The 25,175-nt window shown below is 37.3% G+C and overlaps 1 protein-coding gene across 5 annotated transcripts in view; it reads right to left on the bottom strand.

The window, feature by feature from the left end:
* The window catches only part of VPS13B (vacuolar protein sorting 13 homolog B), a 482,687-nt gene that overhangs the window by 374,763 nt on the left and 82,749 nt on the right, over nucleotides 1-25,175 (bottom strand). For all 5 annotated transcript variants that reach the window (XM_075705900.1, XM_075705902.1, XM_075705904.1 and 2 more), the window contains 4 exons: nucleotides 24,876-25,067; nucleotides 24,090-24,259; nucleotides 20,187-20,381; nucleotides 18,423-18,547 (listed from right to left, as the gene is read on the bottom strand). In XM_075705900.1, coding sequence (XP_075562015.1) covers nucleotides 18,423-18,547; nucleotides 20,187-20,381; nucleotides 24,090-24,259; nucleotides 24,876-25,067 — 682 coding nt within the window. The remainder of the gene's footprint in view (nucleotides 1-18,422; nucleotides 18,548-20,186; nucleotides 20,382-24,089; nucleotides 24,260-24,875; nucleotides 25,068-25,175) is intronic.

Below are 25,175 nucleotides of genomic sequence, written 5' to 3'. Positions count from 1 at the left end.
TGGATGTCTACACCACAGATCAAAGTTTCATAGATAAAGCCCATCCACAAAAGCCAATTCCATTGCTCCTCACTAAAAATAAAAACAAGGAATTAAAAGAAAATTTGATTCCTATGAAAGAAGATACTCATGAAAGATTCTCAGAAAAAGGATGTAAATACATCCAATGGATGTAAATACAGATGGAGGACAAAGAACAAACAAAAACAGATGTTGTAGCCTTCTGTAATAGTAATCTGTAATAGTAATCAGAAAAATCAAGGATTTTCAACCTCATAAAGCTTGGAATGAGGATTGCCTGTCTCAAATGTTGAGAAGAAGGGGGAGGAAACCAGCAACAAGACTGCTTCTGAGTTGCAACTCATTTGAAGCTAATGACACAACTGTGCTGCCAGCTTCAAATGCCATTTGCAGAAAAAACATGGATGAAGGAAAAACATTTCATGATTACATGGGAGAACTCAGCCTTGTGTCTGGTAGTAGGAACTTCCTTCAGAGTGGGGGCGGGGGTGGGCGTGGAAAGCAGGCAGTCTACTGTTCGACTGAAACTATCAGTCTTTGAAGTTTGGAACTACCATATTTTGGATCAATACAGTCTCTGTTGCTAGGAAAATCAAAACTCATTAGAGGCCTTTTCAGAAGAGATCTATATAAGCCTTGTTTGTTTGGGGTGTTTGGGGTTTTGTTTGTTTGTTTGTTTTAATAGCAGTCCCTGACACCGAACAGTGAGTTAGAACAAGAAAAATTACATTTGCCCTGCTTGGGGGAGCTAAGCATCTCCTACCTGGCTTTTCTGCTGACAACCATGTAAAGATCTTTCTAGAGTACATGAGCAGACCACATGCTGTCCTCGCTGCCCGAGATCACTACTCTATCACTGCAGCACAACAGGCCACCAAAGGAGTAAGAAGTATCTGCACAAAACTCCTGAAGCTCTTCCTGTCTCTCAGTTTGAAGTTCAAACACACCGTGCACCTTTCCTGAAAACGTTGTTCTCCCAAAAAAGCACAAGTACCACGTGACCATCTGAGAAAAGAATGCATCTGAACACATTTGAAATCTGTTGGTGCAAGAAAGCCGTTTAAAAAACATTTCTGTCTACACTTCAAAAAATAAGGTAATTAGAAAATCAGAACTACTTCAAGGAGAGACAAAACAAAAGCTGAAAATAATACTAGTATTAAGTCAGACAAATAAGGAAAGATGCTGCCTGGTTAAAAAAAACCTAAACAAAACCACTTTGACTCAGATAAACAGCCAAAAGGAACTAACAGCCTGGAACATATTCTGACAATTTCTACCACACCACACACAGGAGAGGACACATGAAGTTCACTGTCTCAGTGGACACAAACAGATAAAACGTATCTCCCATTTCAGCTCCTCCAATACGCATACATTCCTCCATGTAAATGTGCATATATCCATATAGTCACAAGAAGAAAAGCTCTGGGTTCCATGAAAAGCACAGGTGGAGACTGCAACACTGTGGCCTTTTCTAATGCTGGTCCCAAGCTAGAATTTGAACTTGCTTTCCTAGAATTTCCTAGAGTCTAATTCCAAGCTCTGTAATTTATCAATTTAAGCAGAAAAGGTGTGCAGAACTAAAGGAGTATATAAGGTGATTCTGTACTTAGGAAAATCCATCCCTGTAAAACAAAATGTTATATGCACAATAAATAAAAAAATTATTTTAAAACTCAAGATTAAACAGACAGCACAAACCATCTACTTTAATGTAGAATTGAAGTTGGAAAACTAGATATGCACATTAGCAAAACTTCTGCAGGCATTATATGGAAAGTAATATAATGTATGGTGGTATCAATCAGAATGTTTCCCAGTATTCTTTTTTTCAGGCCATGTATTGTGATCTTTTATTATTTATCTCATTGCAGGAGTGCACTGTAACATTCTTCCTTTCTGTCATTTTCCTTTCTGTTCTTTTTCCTTTTGTTATCCTTTCAGATAATTTATATTTTCTACTTTTCCCTCTTATTTCTGAATATTATTTTGCAGGATTAAAACCAAGTATTTCAGAAAAAAGCATCTAAATATTTCAAAAGATGAGTAAATTGTAAATGTAAAATTGGGAAGGTAGAAAAAAAAAAGGTAGAAAACAGTTTTCAGCAAAATTTGGGGACAAACATGATTCCACAATAATTCCATCTAAAATAACCAACACATTTGTATTAACAAATTAATGTACTTTTTCTTTTTTTTTTTTTTTGGGGGGGGGGGGGGGGGGTCTGTTCTGTGAAGACCTGTGACAATTACAGCATACAATATGACAGTGGAAAAGATTTTGCTTTAAAAGTTTGATTATTCATTTAATAAATATTACACCTACTGTACTGGACTATGCTAAATTTAAAACTTAAGTTTCACATAAAATAGTCCCTTACAGGTAATAACAGTGTATGAAATTTTTTTTTAACAATATGCAAATTCTACACTTATTGTACTTTAAGAATCCCATAGGAATAGAGTCTACTGATCCTTTTCAGATAACTTTGGAGGAATGGGAAGTTGAAGAAAATACATCCTTTTTTATAGAAAAAAAAAAAATCAAGGCGGGGGGAAGTATTGTACCATGTGTGCAGCAAATGTTGCTTAAAGGAAATTTTAACTAGACCTGGCTAGTGATGAAAGTACATTTATAATTCAGGATTTATTATAATAGTTTTGAAACACAAATAATGCATTTAAAAGAACTTAAAATACAAGTTTGCTACCAAACTGCACCTGTTAATACAGAAAATCCATCATTAATAAGGTACTGAGCTATATTTAACCAAGTTTTATGGCCCAAGAGATATATTCAAGCAATAAGTGAAAATACAAGTACAAATAATTTTTTCAGTAAACCAAGTCAGATCTGTGTTTCTATACTGCATCGTTAAATTTGTATTAAGCAACTGAATGCAACTTCATATCAAAACTTATCACCATATTAGAACAGTTATGGCACATAGCTGGAATCTAAAACTGCTATTTAAATGGCACTTTAAAACTGTAACAACAATAGAAACATTATTATTATTATTATTTCTCAAATCTTTACACTCAAGAGTTAAGATGCAGTTCTGAACATATGTTCATTTAACTGAACAGGTTAAAAAACTACCAATTCAAACACTCTTCTCTAGGGGAAAATAAATCCTAATGTAACTAGCAGGATAGGCTACTCATTAAAGCTGAACTTGGACAAGTTCCAGAATAAATTTAAGGAAATATGAACAAGCAAGTCTTGCTGTGTAGTGGCATGGAGTGAAAATGAATCTGTCCTAATTAAACGATTTTTAAATACACTTTGGTTGTACCCAGTTTGCTGACAAACTGTAATACAGACTTGCTGAAATATTTGGATAAATCTGGCATACCATTAAAGAAAATAGTTTTCTTCACTGTTTTTGAATGAAAACATGAATTGGTCCTTATTATACACCATGCATAGGCACCAATATAACCAATCCATGTAAGTTCACAGGCCTGCTATGAAATATTTTCAGTTTGTAGACTTTAGGAACAGCAACTTATTCTTTTAAAATCAACACCTCAGAGTGATTGAAAGAATATAGTGGTGAACAGCTGGCTCCAGAGGTTTATATAGAGTCCCCAACTGCAAAGCTGGAACCTGCAAAATGTTTCCAAAAATTTAATTTTTGTTATTACTCATATCCTGTACAGTAAAATACGATGAGTTCATTTTTTCCAAAATAACAAAACCAGTAACCTGCTACTAGAACCCAGCAACTGTGCCTTAGAAGAACCTGAATGTAATTTAAATGCCTAAATAATTTCAGTCAGTGTTTGCACACCTTCCCTCTTAGGCAAACAGAGAATGTATGCTGGTTTTATATCTGACATGAACAAAGTCTTCATCTACATACCTACAAAAAAAGAAATCCATATTTCTACTTAATCTGATCTTTCATATAAACTTAAAGAAAATTACAATTTTGATCCTTTTTCTTAACATTTAAGCAACTATTATTAGGTAATGGAAACAATGTCTAGCTACTCAATGACAAAAATCAAAACTCTGAAGGGAACACACAGGCAGAAGAAGAAAGGGAAAGGAAGTTGACCACTACAGTCTTGGAATTATTATTTTTTTTAAATGCAAGACTGAAGTCAGTACTACTCACAATAAAAAACAGTCATATCTTTAGATTAGAAATTATGAACATTGCATGCAAATAATAATACCGGTTTGTGAAGCAACAAGGAAGTGAGAAGCAGTGACCTCAGTGGGACCATTATTGTAACTTTATCTGCTGTGAGACACCAAGAGAAAATGTTGAAGGCTGCAAGAAAAAATAAAGACCTGGAATGTGAGGGTAGGAGAGACTTAATTTCCCTCAGCTTGAATCCAGCCACACTAAGCATCAGATGAGTCTTTCCACCCACTGGATTAAAAGTTTAAGAAAGGCAGCAAGAAAGCAGTCTGTCTCCACTTCCAGTTAAGTCATTGCCTATGTGCCTCAAAATGCAACAGATTTGAACTAAAATTTTTTTTTATACCAGTAAGGGATACCCAACAAGGGGCTGGGTTTTCAGTCTTATTTTTGGACACATGACAAACTAAGGCGGCTGCTGAAACTGTAATGCAGGAACATGTTAAACCTGCAGCTGCATTAGAGAAACACATTGAGGATGTTCAGATCAAATTCAGCTTTCTGGCTTTGGGAAAGCTCAGCAATGGGACAGATGCTAGGGATCTGAACTCCCACCAAATTGCAAGTGGAGGTCAGTCACTAATTGCTGTTTCTTCCCTTGAAAAAAAACTTTTCTAATCATTATTTAATACTTGTCTCCAGAAAGAATCATTAAAATCATATGAACAATAACATATTGCTCTATGAAAGAATAACATTCTAAGTTCTCTGCTCTGAGGAGATTACCATATGAGCCCTCAGTCTTTTTTATGTCCTTTGGTTAGCTTTACATGCATCATCAACCAACTGAATATCATGCATGAAGTTGTATCTTTGAAGAACTACATCTTCAGAACTCCACAAGGTGTGTGGGGGAAATCAGAAAACAAAGGATAAGAAACTCTCCTCATGGACAGCGATTAATGCCAATTTAGGACATTTTTCTCTTTCTTACATTTTAAATGTCTATTCTTTCTTTACTTCTGCAAAAAGGTCAGTAACTTTATGTGAATCTAGGAATCTTGTTGTCATTGACTGTGGATATTAGCAGGGACAAGGGAAGGGACATGACATTTAGCTGCATTATGCCCAGCATGATCCAAATGTAAGGACCATGAAAAAAAATCAATACTCATTACAGTGACCAAAGATCAAAACATATTTAAAAAAAAAAAAAAAACCCAAACAAAAAACCCGAAAGAAGTATGGAAAGAAGCAAGGACTTTCTATAGCGAACCACTGGCTTCATAAAGGTAGTACAGAGGGAATCATAGCAGAAGCAGAGCACTTTCACATCTACTATTTGAGTTGTGCCATGTATCTTTTTATGAGAACTGACTCCTACTCAGAAAAGCAGCAATGCCAAAATAAATGCAATCATTATCATTTACCTCCTGGTAAATGAAAGTTTTCCCAGGGGGTGCGAGGGGGGGTGAATCAGCTGGAAGTTCGAGATGCTGTAACTAAACAACTACAGATGACCAAGACCACCAAAACCACAATAGGTAACCGGGTAAAAGTTGCTAATGTCCATAAACCTCCAAACAGCCAAGACCTGTGTTTATTAAAACAAAGCATGTGGGGTTTTTGTAAATCTAGTATCATTGCTTTGGATACCACAGCGTAATCCAATCTCAGCAGCCACAGGGGTGGAACAGGGTTTGGGGAACTGCCTTCTCACAGAGCAGCCTGCTTTACTGTCCAGAGAAGCAACTTCTCCCCCCTCCCTTACTTTTCCTCTCCTCCTTCCCCCTTCACACACTCCCAGATGCAGCAGCAACAGCCATTAAATCAATCCTCTAAATCTGCCACACAGAGCCATTTGGTTGCCATTAGCAGGTAAAACAGGGAGCCAGGAGGGCTCAGAAACATGCTGGTGCTCAGTGAAGAAAACTGCATGGACAAACACAGTCATCTGCTGAACATGATGCCGCAAAAGAGGAACAGGACGCAAAGGCTGCTGCCATTTGGCAAGGAGAATCCGTGCTTAACCTGGTGGTATCAGGGGAGCAAGAGTCATGACTGCAGCAGCCCTGAGAAGAGCAACTACTTCCATCATCCTTTCATGCTGTCAGAAGTAAGAGCAGCAGCTCTCAGAAACCATCTCTTCAATCTGAGGGAAATTCACACGGTCAATTCAGCAGTTAACAATAGTCATTTACAAGATATTTTCGTAGGATATAGAATATGATTTTGTAGGATAGAATTTTGTTGAATTACTAGGAGCACAAATAAGGATTTTTGGATATAGATTTCTATCCAATATGATCTTTTTAAAATTGCACTCCTTATTTTGTTTTTAAGTTACTTAAGTTACCTTCAGTATTCCCAGCAAAGCTGCAAAATTTGGCACCTTAAACACAAACTAAAATATGTAGATATTTAATTTCTTAGTCTATTCCATTCTATTAATGATTTCAAATTTCAAGCTCTTTTCCAACACCAAACTTGCAGTGTGACTTTCCTCTTCGCTATTCCTTACAATGCTTCAGAAATTATCAAACATGTTCGAAAATACGTTATTTACAAGAAAACAGCCCAGCTCATGGGCCCTACCTATAGTGAGGACATTTCCATTTGCCAGAGCCAGCACAGCTGACCAGACATGACCCTACCCTGTAGAAGGAAAAACCTGAGTGTAGAGCTGTATTTTTATGTAGAGTCTGACCCTTCTCCAAACAACACAGATGTGACAAACTCTCAAGAATGCAGATATGGTGAACAGAGGCTTTGTTTTCTTCTCATCTGAAGACATCTTCTGAAGTAAGGATATTAGCAAGTCTTGCAAGCTAGGAACAGTCGCTTGCGAGAGTTAAATGAGACAGAAGATGGCTGCTCTTTCTGGGGAGCAAGGAAGAGGAACTGCTTTGAGCAGGAACAGTCACAAGGACAGGTCCACAGACTTTGCTGTCTCACAAAAAGCTAAGTAACTTGTAGAGCATTCTCCCAATCCTTGCAGAAACGGCAAGACAGAAAGTGACAGAAGATGACAGTGACATTTAAGAAGGAAAGAGGCACAAAAAGGCCCACGGAATTATCTTCCTCTCATGGGTTTCAAATGGTCAGAGGAAAAAGAAAGAAAAAAAAACCAAACCACAGTACAGTGGGATTAATAGATTTGGGATTAAGGCACAAGGATGGAGAACAGACACCAAGAAAAAGAGAAACAAGTAAGAGAATGCAAGGAAAAGGAGCATCTTTAGAGTATTTCCAATAAAATGCTTGGAAGACGGGAAGAAGAACATAAGAATAAGGAGAAACTCAAAGCACATGTGCAGAGAACAAGCTGTATGAGTGAATCTTCTTTGAAAGTGCTTGGAAACTGAAAGTAGGGATCAGGAAAAATAAAATTATATTTAGAGCATTAAGAGGAAGATAGTTGTGGAATGAAATGCTGACAATGGGAACAGAAAGAAAATACGTCTAACCCATACACACACTAATACACACACACCCCCTTTCCCGCCCCCCCTTACAAATTTCTCACGTGTACCAGTTTTGAATACATAGTCTTAACTCACCTCTAAGTAGTCCCATAGTGTGAAACAGAAAAAAGTGACCAAATGTAGATAAATTTGCCTAATCATTCTTTTTCTTGAAGATTATTAACAGCTGCAAAGCTGTTAGAAGATGGACCACAACTCACTGAAAGAAGCACAATACTCCCGTTTTGTTTCCTCTCTGAAAAGTTCAAAGACCTTCTTGGGAACTAATGCAGTTTCAAATTCCCTGCGAAAGATGCAAGAGATGAACACAACCCCAACTTCAAGTAAACACTAACAACTGATCTAAACAAGAAATTTTGTCCAAAAAGGTAAGTTGGTTAGGATATGGGGGTTTCCATGAATTTCTTCTACTAAATACTTTTGCATACTGCTTATTTTGTTTCATAAACGGATAAAATCTTTTGGTGGAAAAAGATACATTTACAGTGAGAGAAAAAAGGTTGTTTGACATTCTGGCCATTTTTCTTTATATCTAGACCATAAAAGTCAGAGGGGTGAGAAGGTGCATGTCTGCATCAGCTAAAACAAAAAAAGTATTTGAACTAAAATATTGCACTGAATGGAGATGCCACAAACAGAGAGTACACAAGACTGAAAGAAAGAAACCACATTTCTGTATTCACGGGCAACTACTGAATTCCATTAAATCCAGAAAGGCAAATACAAGCACCTAACTCCACTCTTCCTTGCCTGAAAGTACCCAAAAAGCCAATTCTAGTATGCTTTATGATAGAAGTTACAGCATCAAAAGGAAGTCGCTGGAAGGGGGAAAGGGTGTTTTGTTTTTCCCATTACCAGAAAAGCCTTTAATATAGCAAAGGATGGATCAAGGGTATCATCAACAGCAAGGACATGAATGGACAAGGTGTGCTAATGATTCGCATGTATACACTGCGTAACAGCAGAAAGAGTATAAAGGCTGTTAAAATTATTATACTGTGGACTCATTAATCAGCAACCTCAAAAGAATTTTAAATTATATCATAAGCTATTTAAAGCAAAACATTAAATCTCAGTAAATGCATAATAATTTTTACTTCAAAGACTACAATTATTGTTAAATCTAAACTTACCATCTTAAGCACTAACTCCAGCACTGACTTTACAGCATTCTTTCCTCAAAAATAATACAAACTTTGAAGCAGATTCTATGGATACAGGTTTTTGCGTTCAGTTTTGGTCTATTCACTGTGAGAGTCTCATTACATCTATTTCACTGCTTAAAAACTCCACAAGCCCTACTGAGTCTTCAAGGCCAGCAAAATTATCACATACATACTGAAAAAAATATGTTGTCAGTAAAACATGTCAGAAAAACATTTTCTTGCTGTAGTGTGTGTACACAGCCAAATCCAAAATGTATGCAAAATAAGAGTAGAACAAATAGTCTCTTGCTCTGAAAGTATGTGTAAGTCTGTCATTCTGCATGTATATGCACATTTCTTGACTATCAAAGGAAGATTCTAATGATGCTTACCAAATATATTTCCTTCTATTCAATTGTTCATTTTGGAATCAGTCATTAAACTCAAAGGAAATGCTAGTTCAACATCAGCAAAGAAAATTAATTAAAATTTTACTTCAAAATCCTACAGGCTTTTGTTTAAAAAACATACATGTTATAATGGATAAAAATTCTGATTAATTGAAAAATGAATCTACAGTTCTTATATCAGTGTCTTAACCAACATAATCCTTTCCATTTCTTGCATCAATATCAGAAGCACCTGCAACAGATATAACTGATTTCCAAATCTGTTCTGATAAATAGATTTTATTCTCACAGTTTCCTGTTTAAGGGCCTCATCCCACATGAGCCTGACTTCAGTTGTTCTCTTGTTCTGCCTTTTTGGTTCAAATTGCCATCTAATTTTCTCATCCAAAACATGTCATACCAAAAAAAAATCTAGTTCAGAAAGTGGGAGCTGATGTTCTGTAGAAGATTAAAACCTAATGAAAATCAGACAATGCCAAATATACAGGACAAATGGAGGTCCAAACATTAGCATGTGTTCGATACAGTACCTGTTCCTCAGTATGTGCAGCTGACAGGTTACTTTAACTTATTTTAAAAGGCGTTGCAAAAGAAATAATTAAAAAAATACAAAGCTATAAACAACTAAGATAAAAGTGCTTGAGGAAAAATGGTGAGGAAGTTTCCTTGTACACAAACACTCAGCCTAGAACCAAAGACAGATCCTGATCTATGAGAAGAACTATTCCCACAGAAAAGAAAAAGCCCATCGGGGCCCCAGAGGGAACAAGCATGAGGGGAATACAGCAAACAAATGATACTGGACACAGGACAGTATGCTTCTCCTACCAAGAGATGAACACACATGCAGTAAAGCTGCTAAGGTATTATGGACAGCTGAACATGCACATAAGCCTTTATATTTAGTATATTTGTTGCTCTGAGTGAATATAAATAGAGCTCTTTTTTTTTAATAAAATGTTTTTAGTCATCATTCATCATGGTTATCAAATTCAGCTGAGTGTCACATTAACATGCCTGTAAAAACAGGCACATAATTTAAGACTATAGAGTTTCTGGTACCTCACTCCAGGTGGAAATGAAAAGCCTACCACTCAAGAGTGGAACTCTGCAGAGTCAAAGAAGGATGTGCTACAGCTTGTCCAGCAACATAACAATCCTCTATAAGCATTATTAAAGTAACCATAAAAAGATAAACAAAATCAGCAATTCTATATAGCTTATCCAGTAAGGATACAGCTTATTCAGGAAGCCTTTAAACTTACTTTGGTGAAGGAGGATTATTATTTAGTATTGCAGATGAATAATATAATTTCAGAAACATAATTCTATAGGGAAGTCCTAACATATGAAAGACAATCTAATTTTTTCTTCTAGTTATTGTATTTAACAACTACAGATTTTTCTAACAGTGCTTTCAATCCAATCAACTGCCATTGTGTTTTCTTAAAAAGAAGTTGCAAAGAAAAAACTGAAAGGTAAGAGAGCAACTGTAACACTAAGGTATACTCCTTCAAAATCCTATGTAATAATAACCAACACTGGAAGGGGGATGGCCAGCAGGATGACACCACAGCTGAACTCCATGCCCTACAGTTTCAGGGTGCAAGTTTCAAGCAGGTTACGTCCTTATTTGTCAACTAAGGAAGGCCAAGTGCAGGCTCCAGTAATGGTCTGTGGCGGTGCGTACTGTTTACCTGTCGGCTTGCTCCCTGCCAGGTTCAGGGCATGGCAGCTGGCACTTTCTCAAACAATGCTTGCTGAAGAGACCAAGCATGCCAGAAGCTGTCCCCAGTCTGAAGCCTGACCATATCCTTCTTAGCTTTAACTTCTCCCCGCACCCTCCCCCCGGCCCTTTTGGCAGTGGAAGGGAAAGCCACGGGTAGGCATGTGGATATGAACTGAGCCACGAGAGAGCACTAGGCCTCAGGGCCACAGATTGGTTTCTAAAATGTTTTATTTAGTAGTATAGATGTCAGCTCAGAGACAGTATTTCTCTTTGTGATTCACAGATACACTTAAAGGAGGGAGGAGGGAGACCACCAAATTGCAGGCAAAGTTCTGGAGAAATAAAGGACAAACACTGCGTGTTAAGAACTGCCACCACTGGATCTTTCTGACCAGAGTTTACATGGGTAAAGCCTCATAAACTGAGAATATCACTGAAAATCCTAACCAGATATTTTCTACAGATAGTGGTAACACTAAGAGAAGCAGAATTTCCAAGTATACCCAATACAAAAGGAATATATATTAGGGATTCAAACTTTCTTTAGTACTTATGCTGCATAACAGCATTTCGACTTCAAGACAATAAGTTTTTCACACCTTTTACCAGTCTCAAGTAAAGCAAAATGCAGCTTTAACCCTGAAAATACTACACATTTGGGAAAAAAAAAAACAATTGCTTATTTCTAGTACAAATGCCAACAAATACTGATGGGAACAGTTACAACAACCAGGGTAAAGTATTCACCATGTGCAATCACTTTCCCTGGACAGATATTAGTTAATAGGCTTAATTTACTTTCACTGAAGAGCCTCGACAATTAATTAGTCTAAATAATTACACTGGAAACACTACAGATGACCACCCTTTACTGTCAACTCTGCTGAATTTCCTCCTCATGGACAATACTAAAAAAATACAACTGCTTCCAATTTACATTGATTAAAAGTGCACTTTTAACAGATTTGCTGAATGCTGCCTGCCACATCTGCTGAGATGCAGTAACATTAGATCTGGACTTGATTTAAAAAAAAATTGAACTAGAAGTTTCCAACTGAAGTTAATTTGTAGTCACACTAATCAAGCTGCAAGTCATGTACTCAGAATGCAAAATCCCTCCTGGACAGAGGGTTGTTCTTGGTAACTGACAACAGCTCCTTCCAGAAGAGTGCAGTTGAGAAGTGCTCCAAAATGTTCATGTTGAAACTTGATACATTAATATCACTGCAGATTAGAAAATGTTCCACACAAGTTCCTTAGGCATGTTCGTCCTTATAAACAAGCGTGGCCTGCTTTAACTTTTATAATGAAAGATATGTTAAACAGTGTTATCAATGAAAAATCATTAACTCCTGTTAAAACTGTTAAATCACCCTATATTACTGTTCACAATTTGCTATGATATATTGACATACCTATTCCTCAAACAAACACAAATATGCACAGTAAACCAAACTAAATGTCAAATTCATTGCTCAAAGCCATACCAAAAAAGCTACCAATAAATGAAAAAAATCTGATTTAGCATCACGTTCTTTGATGCTTTTTCTAGGCGACAGCAGAGAAGTACACAATGCTGAAGCAATCCAGCATACTCCCTAGACTGATTGTTCACATCTGAGGCAATTCTACACAACCACCTCTGCAGAGCCCAAGAGAATGACTATTTCTGTCTGGTTTTGCACTGCCCATATCACTGGCATATCTCAATACTTCAAGCAGGTTTTTACATATGCTTGCTCCAACTCACATGACGCTGTTGTGGCTGAAACTCTCTCCTGTCCCATACACTGATGGCATCTGTTCTGGCATGCAATCTCAGATCTTTGCTGTTTCGAAAGATACCCTGAATTTTCATCTGGCAGTTATATCCAATTACTGACATAACTAATAGTCACAACTGAATGCTACAAAATGAGTTTCATGTGTTTTCAACCTGTTTCTGCTTCTGACCCAGGAACCAAGCATGCCCCTCAACTGCCCATGTGAAACACAATCCACATCCAATCTAAATTGACATTACTCTTGATTTACTGTGACTAGTCAATAAAACAGGCTGCCAAAATCAAGACCCAAGTGTCAATTTATTGGAAAACTTCCTAGATTTATGATCTAATGTTCACAGTCTGTGGATTCTGTCTGTGGCTCTGTGTTTCCTGCCAGCAGGGTCCGCTTGCCGCTTACTAGCACAACTGCACGACGGCTAAATCTCATTACTCTCAAGCCCACAAATCTACTGTGATTTCTAGTTCTAAGCAACATTACTCCACTGGACATGCCCTGTGAAGATGTTTCAACCAAAAAAGTAACGAAGACAGATAGTTCACCTGATCCACCATTGTACACTTTTAATCCTCTCTGCAGTGAGCAGCAAATCCTAAAATCTCCTACTGTCATCACAGTAGTACCTTGTTGGTAAAGGCCATGTCAGCAGGAGCTAATTTCCTTGCTAAAGAACTTACTGTGCAAGAAGCCAGATCTTCATCTACCACACTGCTTGTGGCTCAACGTGAATTGCTCTTACTCTGGCCAATTCATAGTGATACTGTTAAATGCACACAGGATTTTCAAGATGACCCACAAAGCAAACATGAGCAGGTGCACTTCATGACTCAATGACTCAAGCTTATAATGACCGTACTGGATTGTGCAAGGAGTCTAACAATTAATTCTGTCAATAACAATACAGTTGTATGGCATACCACTACATGGCTTTGATTAAGAGAGGGATGTTTGCCTTGTAAGGGATACATGACAGGAGAAAATGGAAGTAAAGCTGTATAAAAATACAAACACCTCTACAGTAACAAAGGTTTGAGCAGAAATCTAAACAGTAATAACACAAGGTCTTTAGAATCCTCAGTTTTTGTAATGTTAATATTAAAATTATAAATTAAAAAAGCCAAACTAAATTATGTGTACAAAGCAACCATTTGGCAATTACACAGTGACAGAGTCAAAATAAAAGCTAGGAAGTCAGGTAAGAAAACACAAAATGCTGACGTTCAGAGCACTGTCAAAGTATGTTTCTCAATATCTGTGTATAATAGTTAGCCAAAAGGAGGTTATGACCTACCCTGCCAATCTAATGTAAATGTAACAGATTCTAGAGACATGGTAAATATTCACCTTTACAGTTAAATCTGTGTTGAAATATTAAGAACAGCTATATATTGTATAAGTGTTCTTAAGGGTTCATAAAAAAGCCTACAGAAACTGCACATATATATTCTACGTGAAGATCTCTGTATCTAGATTTCTTTAGTGATCTTTCAGTACTGTGAGGGCACATATTAATGAAAGAACTAAGTCGGGACTGTAATCCACAGCTTTCACAAGTGAAACAAGTGACATAGTATCTCTGCACAGCTGAGGTGCCCAGCATATGATACATGTGACTTCCTTTAACAGCAAAGCAAGTTTTAAACTTTTGTCAGCTTTTGTCAATAATGGATAGCTCTTCAATAAAAACACTGAAGGAAAGAGACACAACACCAACACAAATCAAATCTCATGTTGTCAAGAATCCTTCCTCATCAGAAATTGCTTGACTAAGATTAGTATACTGCCTATATTTAAGCTGAAATTTATTTCCTAAGACAGTATCTGCAGAAAACAGCTGAAAAGAATCTTTGCAAAAATTATATCCATTTAGTCTCTCAAAGATTTACTGTTGTTGTTTATCAGTAATTATCTAGATCTACTTGCAAGTTTCTATTCCAGATTTTTGTTCTGATAGAGTAACAATTCAAGAACAACCAATTAACTGCTCCATACTCTCTAATAATTCAAGTGCAGGCCATCAAATCCTACATACTAATTTACCCAGCAGATCCTCAGCTTGTTCACAAAAGGTTCATTCACACACTCAAATTTAACATGACCATGTTAGTCAAGTCTGCACTGGTGCTTCCTTGCAGATAGCAAACCAGCAGCTATTGCTCTGGTCTCAACAGGACAAAGAAGAGACTCATTATCAAGGAAACAGACCCCTTGAAAACAGACTACTGGACCAAGAAGCTGAATAGAAAGGATGCAGGACCAGATCACATCGTCCCCATCTATAACCTTATTCCACCAGTGTTTAGAAAAGCTGTCACAGGTGGAGACAGTAAGTGAGAACCTTCCCAAGAGTCTGGAACACTTGTCACAGGAACAGAACTTAGAGAAGACAGGTCAAGAAAAGAAGAAAAACAGTAAAATAACACACAACTTCACCAATGTCTAGCTCAAAACAGTGACACACTTCACTATCAATCCAGATACCAGAAAAATAAAGGAAGGCTACTCAGAATCTATATTCTTTAATGTTACTTCAATATTCTTCAGAAGTACAATAAAGTGATTTGTGTAAGTGATAGAGGGTTGTAACACTACAGTGTCTTACACTTAATTACCTCATCTATTAGCACAGACACTGTAGCCAAAAGAAAAAAAGAAAAAGAAAATAAGCTAATTCCTCTCAAGATTTCTGTTTGGGAATAAACATTCTTGTCATTCATTCTAGGCTTTTGACCATATTCTGCTAATTCTCAGTTGGTTTCAGACATCCTCCTAAAAGCTTTGAAAGCTGCTTTACAATCTGGCATGCAACACTACATAAAGTAGTTGTAAAATATTGACATTAACATTGTATTTTGCATCTTGTTATGCTTGACAAAAACAGAAAGCCAGATGTTTTTACTTTAATATAAAAATAGACTAGCTACACAATTTAAAAGATGTCAAAGACTTTGTTAACTAGTAAGCTTGAGCACATTTCTTTTATAAGAAGAAAGCGTATTAACTGAAATTAAAACAGACATCAATCTAGTAGGTAAAACAAAACAGCAGTTTTGTAACGTTTATGGTTATTTACTGGAATTTACTGGGCTGATGCTGAAATTTTATCTGTTAAAACATGCTACCAATGTTTATCAACTAGTTCTAAAAAATAAATATTACTACAGTATTTAATACCACATACATTTTGAGATTATTACATTGAAACTAGAAAAGAAAGCTATTCTACTGATTTATGTCAGAAATAAAGTTGAGATTTTCACTGCTAACTCAAAAACATACTACCTGAGGGATTCCATAACAGTTCATAAAATGTCTTTGTTTTTAAAAGGTATGGTCTGTGGTATATATTTTCTACGAAGAAATAGAAGAACACATGTAGCATCAGATGTGTGTACTTTAAGAAACTCTGGAATGTGAAACCTAAAAATCCAAATAAAGCAGGTGGTATAATTGGGGGGGGGGGGGCTGAATTTAAGTTTAATGACATTACCAGGTTATCCTACCAGACTAATTCTCACTCACTGCATGACTTCAATGAAGCTCTCAGTCCTCATGCTGATTTCGATTTAGTTCAAGTGCTATTTGATGCGTTTCATCTGGAGTTTTATTCACTTCAAACTACACTTCATTTAACCAGGCTGCTGCTGTAGTCATTTGTTTTACTACTTTATTACCCGCAAATTGGTGTTGCTTAGTTTAGATAAATTGTTGGAATAAGTTAATTTTATAAAATTATTTCACAGTGTTAATAAATAAGTAAGCTTTACAAAGATATCGTATCACAAAATGAGAAATCTATTAAAATTATTTTAAAATATACTAGACCACAGTAAGTGTCAGTCTTACTAGACCTACTAATAAATGCTGATAGATGATTTACTATTGGAACACAGGACCATTCCCCTACCTCCGCTACCCAAAACTACTGCTCATTTTTATTTTTCTATTTTATTAGGCTACCATACTCTGTTTTCCAGCTGGGCATCCATCATAATACAATGTATTTTTAAAAGAGAGAGAGAAAGAAAGTGAGTAAGAGAAAAAGAAAGTGAGTAAGAGAGAAAGCATGAGAGAGAAGCAGGGGCAGGGGCGGGGGGGGGGGGGGGGGGAGAGAGAGAGAATGCAAGTGCAAGACCGTGCACACAAGATGGAGTGTGATGGCAAGCATGCAACAGCGCATGTGGAAAAGCATGAGAAACCAAGTATGAGCAAGCAAGAAATCAAGTGCAGTGAGCACAAGCACACACACACAAAAAAAAAAAGCACAAGTGCACTCATGAGAAAGCACTAGCACTTGAATACCATGAACTTGTCAGATGACAGATTTTTTTCAACCATTTTTCATCTCTGAAGTGATTTTTTTGTTTTGTTTTGCACAACTAACCATGGGTTTTATAAGGTACTAAGTTTACCATTAAACACTAATTTATTTCCACAGTTTACTTACAAGGATCACTAACCAGAACTTAGTGTTAAATGTCAGGTCATGTCAGGAAAGGCTGTCAAGCCTACCAGAGTACTGAAGTACTCTGATTAGTGCCGATTATGGGTTATCCTGGTAACATTTCTTAATTTTTAGCAAAATGCCTCAACAGAACAGCAATTCATTTGAAGTGGTTAGTACTTTTGTAAACTATCAATGGAAAATATGAGAAAGTCAATTAGGCTGCTACCACCTGGTGGTGCGCTGATTACTTAAAAATATATTTAACATGGTATCACAGCTTGTGAGAGAAAAAGCTAGTATATTCTGTGTAGCACTATGAACAATCATAGATATAGTCTTTTTTTTTTTTATAATCCATTACACTTTCACAAATGACTGTTACAAATTAGCTATACAACATAGAACTTTGAAGCCAAAGTATTTAACACGTTAACCTGTTTTCCTGTTATCTTGTCATTTTATTTAAGATTCTTTCTATAGATTTTGTCATAAAGTAGTATTACAGACAGCTACTGCTCAAAATGAGGGATAAAGAAAACTAATGTCCTGTCCAAAGTATTGCTAAAACACATTTTCTTGAAAATAGTTTTTATAAATACAATTTATTAATAAAAACTATTACATACTGACATTTATGATCACAAGAATTAACTTGTAGAGCTAAATTTAAATACTGAATTTCCATGGCTTTTAAGTTAAAAAAAAATTTTTTTATATAGCTCATTTTATAATAAAGCACAGAATTGTTTTCAGAACGGAAGTGTTTGCATTTAAAATCTGAACTACTACCAACAGCTTAATACCTGATCACAATGTTAAAACACTTCCAACTGTAATGAGTAACAGAAATAAAAGTTTAGTAGAGATCCTCTTTTTGTGGGGTTGGGGTCCCGTCCCCCCCCCCCATTTGTTGCTTTATGTGGTTGAGTTTAAAATAGAAAGAGCTGACCTGTTCAGTTAAATGCATCAAGCTTGCCATCAATATATAACTTCAGCTTTTGTATCCACTCAAGGAAGAATGGAAACTGGTTCACAGAATTCTACAAGGTTGAGAAGAAAGCCATTTACTACAGGGCTTGCACAGCCTGTTCTCTCAACCAAACAAGGGTCTAAAATGTTTATTAGAAGCCATCCTTTCAAAGAAATTTATTAATGATAACAGACTTAATAGTAGAGTATGATAGAAGAGACAGAGAAGTTTAGGGATACATATGGAGCTTCGCATTTTTAAATCATTCATTGGAAAAGCAAAAGTGGTTGAGTCCATGACTTAAATACACTGTACATGCTGAATGCTCACCAGTATTTGGGAAACTTGATCAGCTTGCCATAAACAGCGGTACTGACTGAGGGGATAACTGGAACAGGGAAGCAGTACAATCCTTTACTGTCCAAAGAAGTCAGTGCTGCTTGAAAACCAAATATCTGAAACAAATTAATTTGGTCAAAGGGTATGCTATCACATGATTAGATCACTTTCAAGTTACTTTATAACATAATATACAACATTTTTCAATATACTCAATAAACATGAAGTAAATTGTGTATTATTTTTAGATAATTCCTTTTTCCCCAAACATAAATATAACTAGAAAAATCTACTGAAAATAATGTCCCAATAGGAATACATATAAAACTATTTTCTTCGCTCAAAAAATAAGTGTTAACTATGCTCTGCTGAATTTAAAAAAAAAAAAATGCTGATTACAATTTATCAACTAAAATATGTTATTCTATATCCTTCATATCTGAAGATTACACATTACATTTCATATAAAATAAAAATAACTTTTTGTAATTATAACATTGACCTAAAAAAGTGGTATTTAAGGAAATGAGAAGCTTCCCTTCAAAACTTTTTTCCTTAATAAAAGCATCTAAAGAAAGGTTCATTACCACTATTCTTTATGATTTCTCCCTGTTCAATACAGAAAACAAATGGTTGTAGAGTTGTCTTTTTAACATGTTGTACCACCATTTCCATAAGACCAGAACACTTCAGCCTACATCAAAGCTAGCAAATAAACCCTATAAAACTCAAAATTGAAGTCCACATCTTGCAAACACTGATCAAACAGCTGCTAAAAACATTTTGAATAGAGAAAAATCCCCTCAAACTGAAAAACATACAGATGACTTGCAATATTGCCATCCCAATCACTTTAAATGTGATGGAAGGTAAACATGTCACCCAGAAAACTGAAAGCTTGCCATGCAGTCCTGGGACAGAGTTTGTTTTATGCAGATAGTAAGAATTTCATTGTTTTAATCTCTATTAAGGTATCAGCACGGAAGTAAACGGATATCTGAAAGATTTAGCAAAATTAACAGTACTAGTAGTAAAAGGTTTCAAACTGCCTGAGCACATCCTAAAAGGTTGGAAGGCCTGTTTGAAACCTCTCTTGAGATTTCACTTTTTCATTCCCACTACTAGGGAGAAAGTTAACTCTATCCCAGCCGAAACCAGGACACTACTAAAATCTCAGCAGATGGCAACCGAATAATCTCAACACAATTTTTCAGCAGCTTCTTAAACCTCCCCCAGCCTCACAATAAGAATTCTTCTCGCATAATGGATCTTCGACTGAGAACATTCAGAGGTTTTTCCTCTTATAATGAAAAAAAAATTAAATTGTTTGGCAACAGTTTTTGATTGCATGCCTTCACTATCATGGTTTTGCTCTAGCAATACTACTAGAAGCGATGGGTTTTCCTCATAACATCCCATTGAATTTGTAAGTGCAATCTACATATTCTATGACCATTATCCTAGAAGAGAGGAAAAGTTTCTTTCCAAGTTGTTTTAACCCAGTCTTGCCACAAAAACCTTGGGGCTTCAGCCTGTAGTTTCCTTACGTGAAGTTCTCTGTTCATATCACAAAACATTTGGCTCAGGTCAGAAGCAGCAATCCCAAATGACGACACTCTGTGAAATGCGTTTGCGTCCTTTTAGATAAGCTGAAAACTTTCTCCCAAGGAACCTGCTAACACTTAGGATTATCTATAGTTATATTAACTTTTTCAGCACACTGCAATAAGAAACAGATCTCAAGCCTTCTTTTACCTTCAGATAGCAGTGCGAGTAACAGTAATGAAGCAGGTTGTCGGACGGCTGGCCGAGGCTGCTGACCATGTGCACCAGTTGTTCAGCGTACATCGGCACCGAGTGCTCCAGGTGAACCTTATCCACCAAAATTCGGACAGAAGGTAAAGGCCGCAGGGGCTGGAAGCTTGCAGCGTTTAACAGTCCACTTAAGTTCTAGGGGAGGGGGGGGCAGGGGGAGGAAAACATTGAATTATCACACTAGAGGTGTATTACCTACCATATTTACATATTCTTACCTCCACACACACACAAGCAAATCTACGTGTAATGAACTGTTTACAGATACCATGGCCTTATGGTCTTTATAATATGAGCCCTCAAATCTTTTCAAAATAATTTCAAAGTTCAAAATTTATGTAAAAACTTTTTATCCATGAATGTCTTGGGTGTAGGTGCCCAGGTGCTGGCAGTGGGGGGCTGTGGAGGTGGCCTCCATGAGGGGAGACCAGGGGCTGCCCCGTGCCGGACACAGCCGGTTCCAGCCGGTTCCGGCCGGTTCCGGCCAGCCTGCAGCAGCCCCACTGCAGGACACTGCTGAACCCTTCAGCCAAGCTGGTGGCACCTCTGTGGAAAAGTATTCAAGAAAGGGCAAAAACACCACACAGGCTGAGGAGGGCTGAGGGGAAAGAGCAAGAACCAGCAATACCAACAGCAGGGTCCGAGAAGGGACAGGAGGCGGTGCTCCACGCACCAGAGCAGATGTTCCCCTGCAGCCCGCCGAGGAGACCGTGGTGGAGCAGGCATTTCCCTGCAGCCCATGGAAGAGACTGCGCTGGAGCAGGTGGATATGCCCTGAAGGACGCTGCAGCCTTGTGGAGAGCCCGCACTTGAGCGGGGATTTTTCCTCAAGGACTGTGGGAAGGACTCACACTGGAGCAGGGGAAAAGCGTGAGGCAGAGGGAGCGGCGGAGATAAACTGTTATAGACTGACCGCAACCCCCCATTCCTCTGTGCTGCTGGGTGGGAGGCAGGAGAGTCAAGGAATGAAGGAGTGAATTTGAGCCTGGGAAAAAGGGCGGATAGGGGAAAGATGTTCTGATTCTTGTCTTTGTTTCTCACTATCCAAATATATTTTAACTGGCAACATATTAAATTAATTTTCCCCAAGTTGAGTCTGTTTTCCTCGTAATGGTAATTGCTAACTAATCTCCCCCTCTTTATCCCGACCCATCCTATTCTCTCCCTCTAGTCCTGATGAGGGGGGGAAGTGAGAGTGGCTGGGTGAGCAGCTGGCAGCTGGCCAAGGTCAACCCACTCCAAGAATATGCAAAGTCAAAATATTTTGTTCTATAAACTATTTGCTTACATTTTTATCACTCCAAAGCACTATCACCATAAACTCATGCTGATCTAACCTTTACACTGTCATACATTATTATGTATTCACAGTAATGCCAGATGTCTCAGCAAAAAATGATGCCATTCCAAAAAAATAAGTATTGCAATTTTACACACCCAACCATATTTTTCATAGTATCCATTAAAATGAAGTACTGTATCCAGTACAAGACAGACATGGACATACCAGTTTGTCAGAGGGCTACCAAAGTTTTTAGGGGGTTGGAGCACATGAGCTCTCTGTTGGGAGAGAGTGAGACAACGGGAGAAGGCCAAAGAGAGATCCTACTGCTGTCTACAGCTACCTACTGGGAGGGTACAGAGAAGAGGGAGCCACACTCTTGTCAAACGTGTGCCATGAGGGGATGAGTGGCAATGGACACAGGCTGAAACACAGGCAATTCCGAGCAGGTCTATGGGAAAGCTTTTTATGGAATCTCTGTCCTTGGAGCTAATTCAGCACTTGCGTGGACAACCCCTGGAGCAACATGCTCTACTTGAGCTTGCTTTGCAGGATGTAAAAAATTTCATTAACCTTGTATCAAAACAGGACAGTAAGTTGATGTAGGTATGACCTTCAATCCAAAAGTCAAAATTATTATTATTTTTAATAGGCTTGGCTTCACTCAGGAAACGTAAATTGAAACGTCAAGTAAAAAAAAAAAAATTAAATAACCAAAAAGTTAGTTTGAATTCAACTTGTTTGCCTCAAACCTACAATAAATACGGTGCCGTTTTCCCATTATAAAAATACCACCTGCCCATGCCTAGAAGGTGAAAAGCACCACAATCCATTGGGTTATTCAGGGCTGAAAGGAAATAATGCTTCCCATTAGGCATCTGGTAGTGTCCTATTTTCTAATATTAGAAGCTTCTGAATATATCCTCATACATCAACAGATAACAGATTTGTCAGCAGTTCACTCACTACAGCCACCTTAACTGAAGAGATAAGCAGTCTACATTTAAGACAGACATGCGCTTCTTAAGCACACTCACCAAATAAACAGCACATGCTTGAAATTTTATATATGTTGCAGCCTAGAGGCTAGTGATCCGAGTGAAGTATTAACATGTACATTTTGTGTGTATTTCACTTCACCAATAAAAATGGTTATACAAGCAAACTATAAGAAGAGCCATAAATTATGACTTTCCATACTCTGTCCTCTTGTGCATACACATACAATCTTAAATCACATAAACATACTGTATATAAGCACATTCAATAAGAAAATACAGTACAAGTTAGGCAGTGCTCCCTGAGTCAGCAAGTATCTATTACATTATCAAGATAATTTAATGTCATTGTGCCTTCTGTCATTTAATACTACTCAAATGCATTGGGGGGGGGGGGGGGGGGGGGGGAGTAATAAACTTTTTCAAATGGTTTTCACCTTTCTTACACATAAATACTGCACAAATACTAATAAGGTTACTTTCACAACACCTTCAGAATACACCATGTATCTCCATTTTAGACAAGAAATTATCACTAAAAAGAAAGGCTGATACAAAAATACTTCACTAATTCTGGAAGTCAGTTTGAATGCCAATTTTTGAATGTTTAGCATAGCGAAGTACTTCACAAATAAAAGCCTAACTCACATTGCTTTAATTGGAACCAGAGATACTGAGAACAAAATACATCCCACTAAAAAAAGCTTGTCCTCAAGTGCAAGCAACATGTATTTAATGTCCACTTGTGGAAAAAACCACATTGGAAGTGTTTAATATCACATGAAAATTCCTAGAAATTGAACTCAATCAAGAATTGATTCCCGCCCCCCCCCCCCCTTCTTCCTGTCCCTTCCCTTATCCATAAAACACCTCACAGCCTTGGCCGCAAGAGGTAAACCTACTGCAAGTCTTCACTACAAAACACCGATTCATCCCTACAGGACCTCAGCTTTGTGCACTGAGGAAGGAGTCCTGCAGGAATAAAACCAGTACAGGATTCTTTAGTTGGCATTACACTACATATAACCAGAAGATAAAACCAATTTCGGCTGTTAGGATATTTCATTTCTGGCTCTCCAGCCTAGTCACTCAGCAGTTAAATGCTCAGTAACAGCCAAAGTCCTTCTGGCGCCCTGGCTGGAACTAGTACACGCAAAGCTGGCTGTTGACATCTATGAAGTCTCTACTGAGCCTATGTATTCAAAGATTTCAGACTTGACCAAGTTTGGGAAGACCTGCATGGCAAAATGACAACCAGCTGAAAGGTTTCCATAAAAAACTTCAAGTTTGAGCTACTTCTTTTTAATCTGCTTGATGATTTAAAATCTTTTTTCTTCCAAATTCTTTTTTCCTACTAGTACATGACACCTTCAGTTTACAAGTCTAGCTAGTCACCGCACACACCACTCATCCTAGGTATCTGAAGGGAAAGCTCATGGGCACCAAACTCATTTGGAACTCAGTAATACATCTGGCACAATGAATAACAGCCCAGTGAGAAAATTTATATGAAACAGCACATGCTAATAATAAAGAACTGAATAAATATCTGTGCATACATACCTTCTCACCCATGATTATGGGCATCAGGTGGTCTAGCAAATTGAATTCTGCCACAGGGATTATAATTGTACACTTAAGAACAGTGAACGTTGTAAGTCGAGTGGGAATGTATTCCTCCAATAATGCTACTTCTTCTGAGCTTGCCATAGTTCTATTCCCATCCATAATATCTACAATAAATCAAGATTACGTATGTTTTGACTAAAATATATAAAATATGTCCTATAGTCACTGTTGCAGAAATGGTTAGGGACTAGCAAAAAATGGAAAGCATTCCCCTCACCCCACTCTGTAGTTAATAATTGTATTCCACACTGGTTCTACCTAAGGTTAAATGCAATCGTAACTGGATTTTCCTTACTTTGAAATCTGTATAGCTCTTTCTCAGAAACTCATCTTAACAGTTTACCATAGCTTGTTTCCATGCATTTTTATCCTGTACAACTATTATTTCCAACTAATAAATACATACCAATGGGGATACTTTCTTCTCTAAGGCTCCAAAATTAAGTTAGAGTTGTCAATAAAATAAGCCTTCCTTACTCAACAAGAGGCTTGTGATTGAAACAAATGACCTCCAAAGTGTCTGAAATTATCTCAGAGGTAGATCGAACACTGATGGGGAAATTGCAATTCATTTTATCTTTCTTTTAAATTTTGCTCTTTGAACTCATAAAAATCCCCTGACAGATTTGGAGTTTAACTATTTGGAAGTTGCACCTTCAACAACACTGAATTTGGTCTGGTTTAATTCTGTATATTTGCATATATGCAATAGGAGCAAACCTGGTTTAGTTCTGCTGTATGGCTCATATTCATGTTCCAGAGCGCAAACTATCATTTTCATTATCCGGTGTACCGCACTGCTATCCAATCGAAGACTGAGTGGGCCCACAATGAGGCTTTTTGTAGACATCTCCTGAACATTTCCAAAATCTTCACTCTTTGCTGAAGAAGGGTCTTGCTGATTCCCAGAAACTACAGGAAATTTTATAAAAAACAATAAATTACACCAAACAATTGGACGTAAAACACAACGATGCAAGTTGAACACATAAATATACTGTGACTGGTTTAACATGTTTA

The sequence above is a fragment of the Pelecanus crispus genome, chromosome 2 (assembly GCF_030463565.1).
Source record: "Pelecanus crispus isolate bPelCri1 chromosome 2, bPelCri1.pri, whole genome shotgun sequence".
Taxonomy (NCBI): Eukaryota; Metazoa; Chordata; class Aves; order Pelecaniformes; family Pelecanidae; genus Pelecanus; species Pelecanus crispus.
This window is presented reverse-complemented; position numbering and strand designations above follow the sequence as displayed.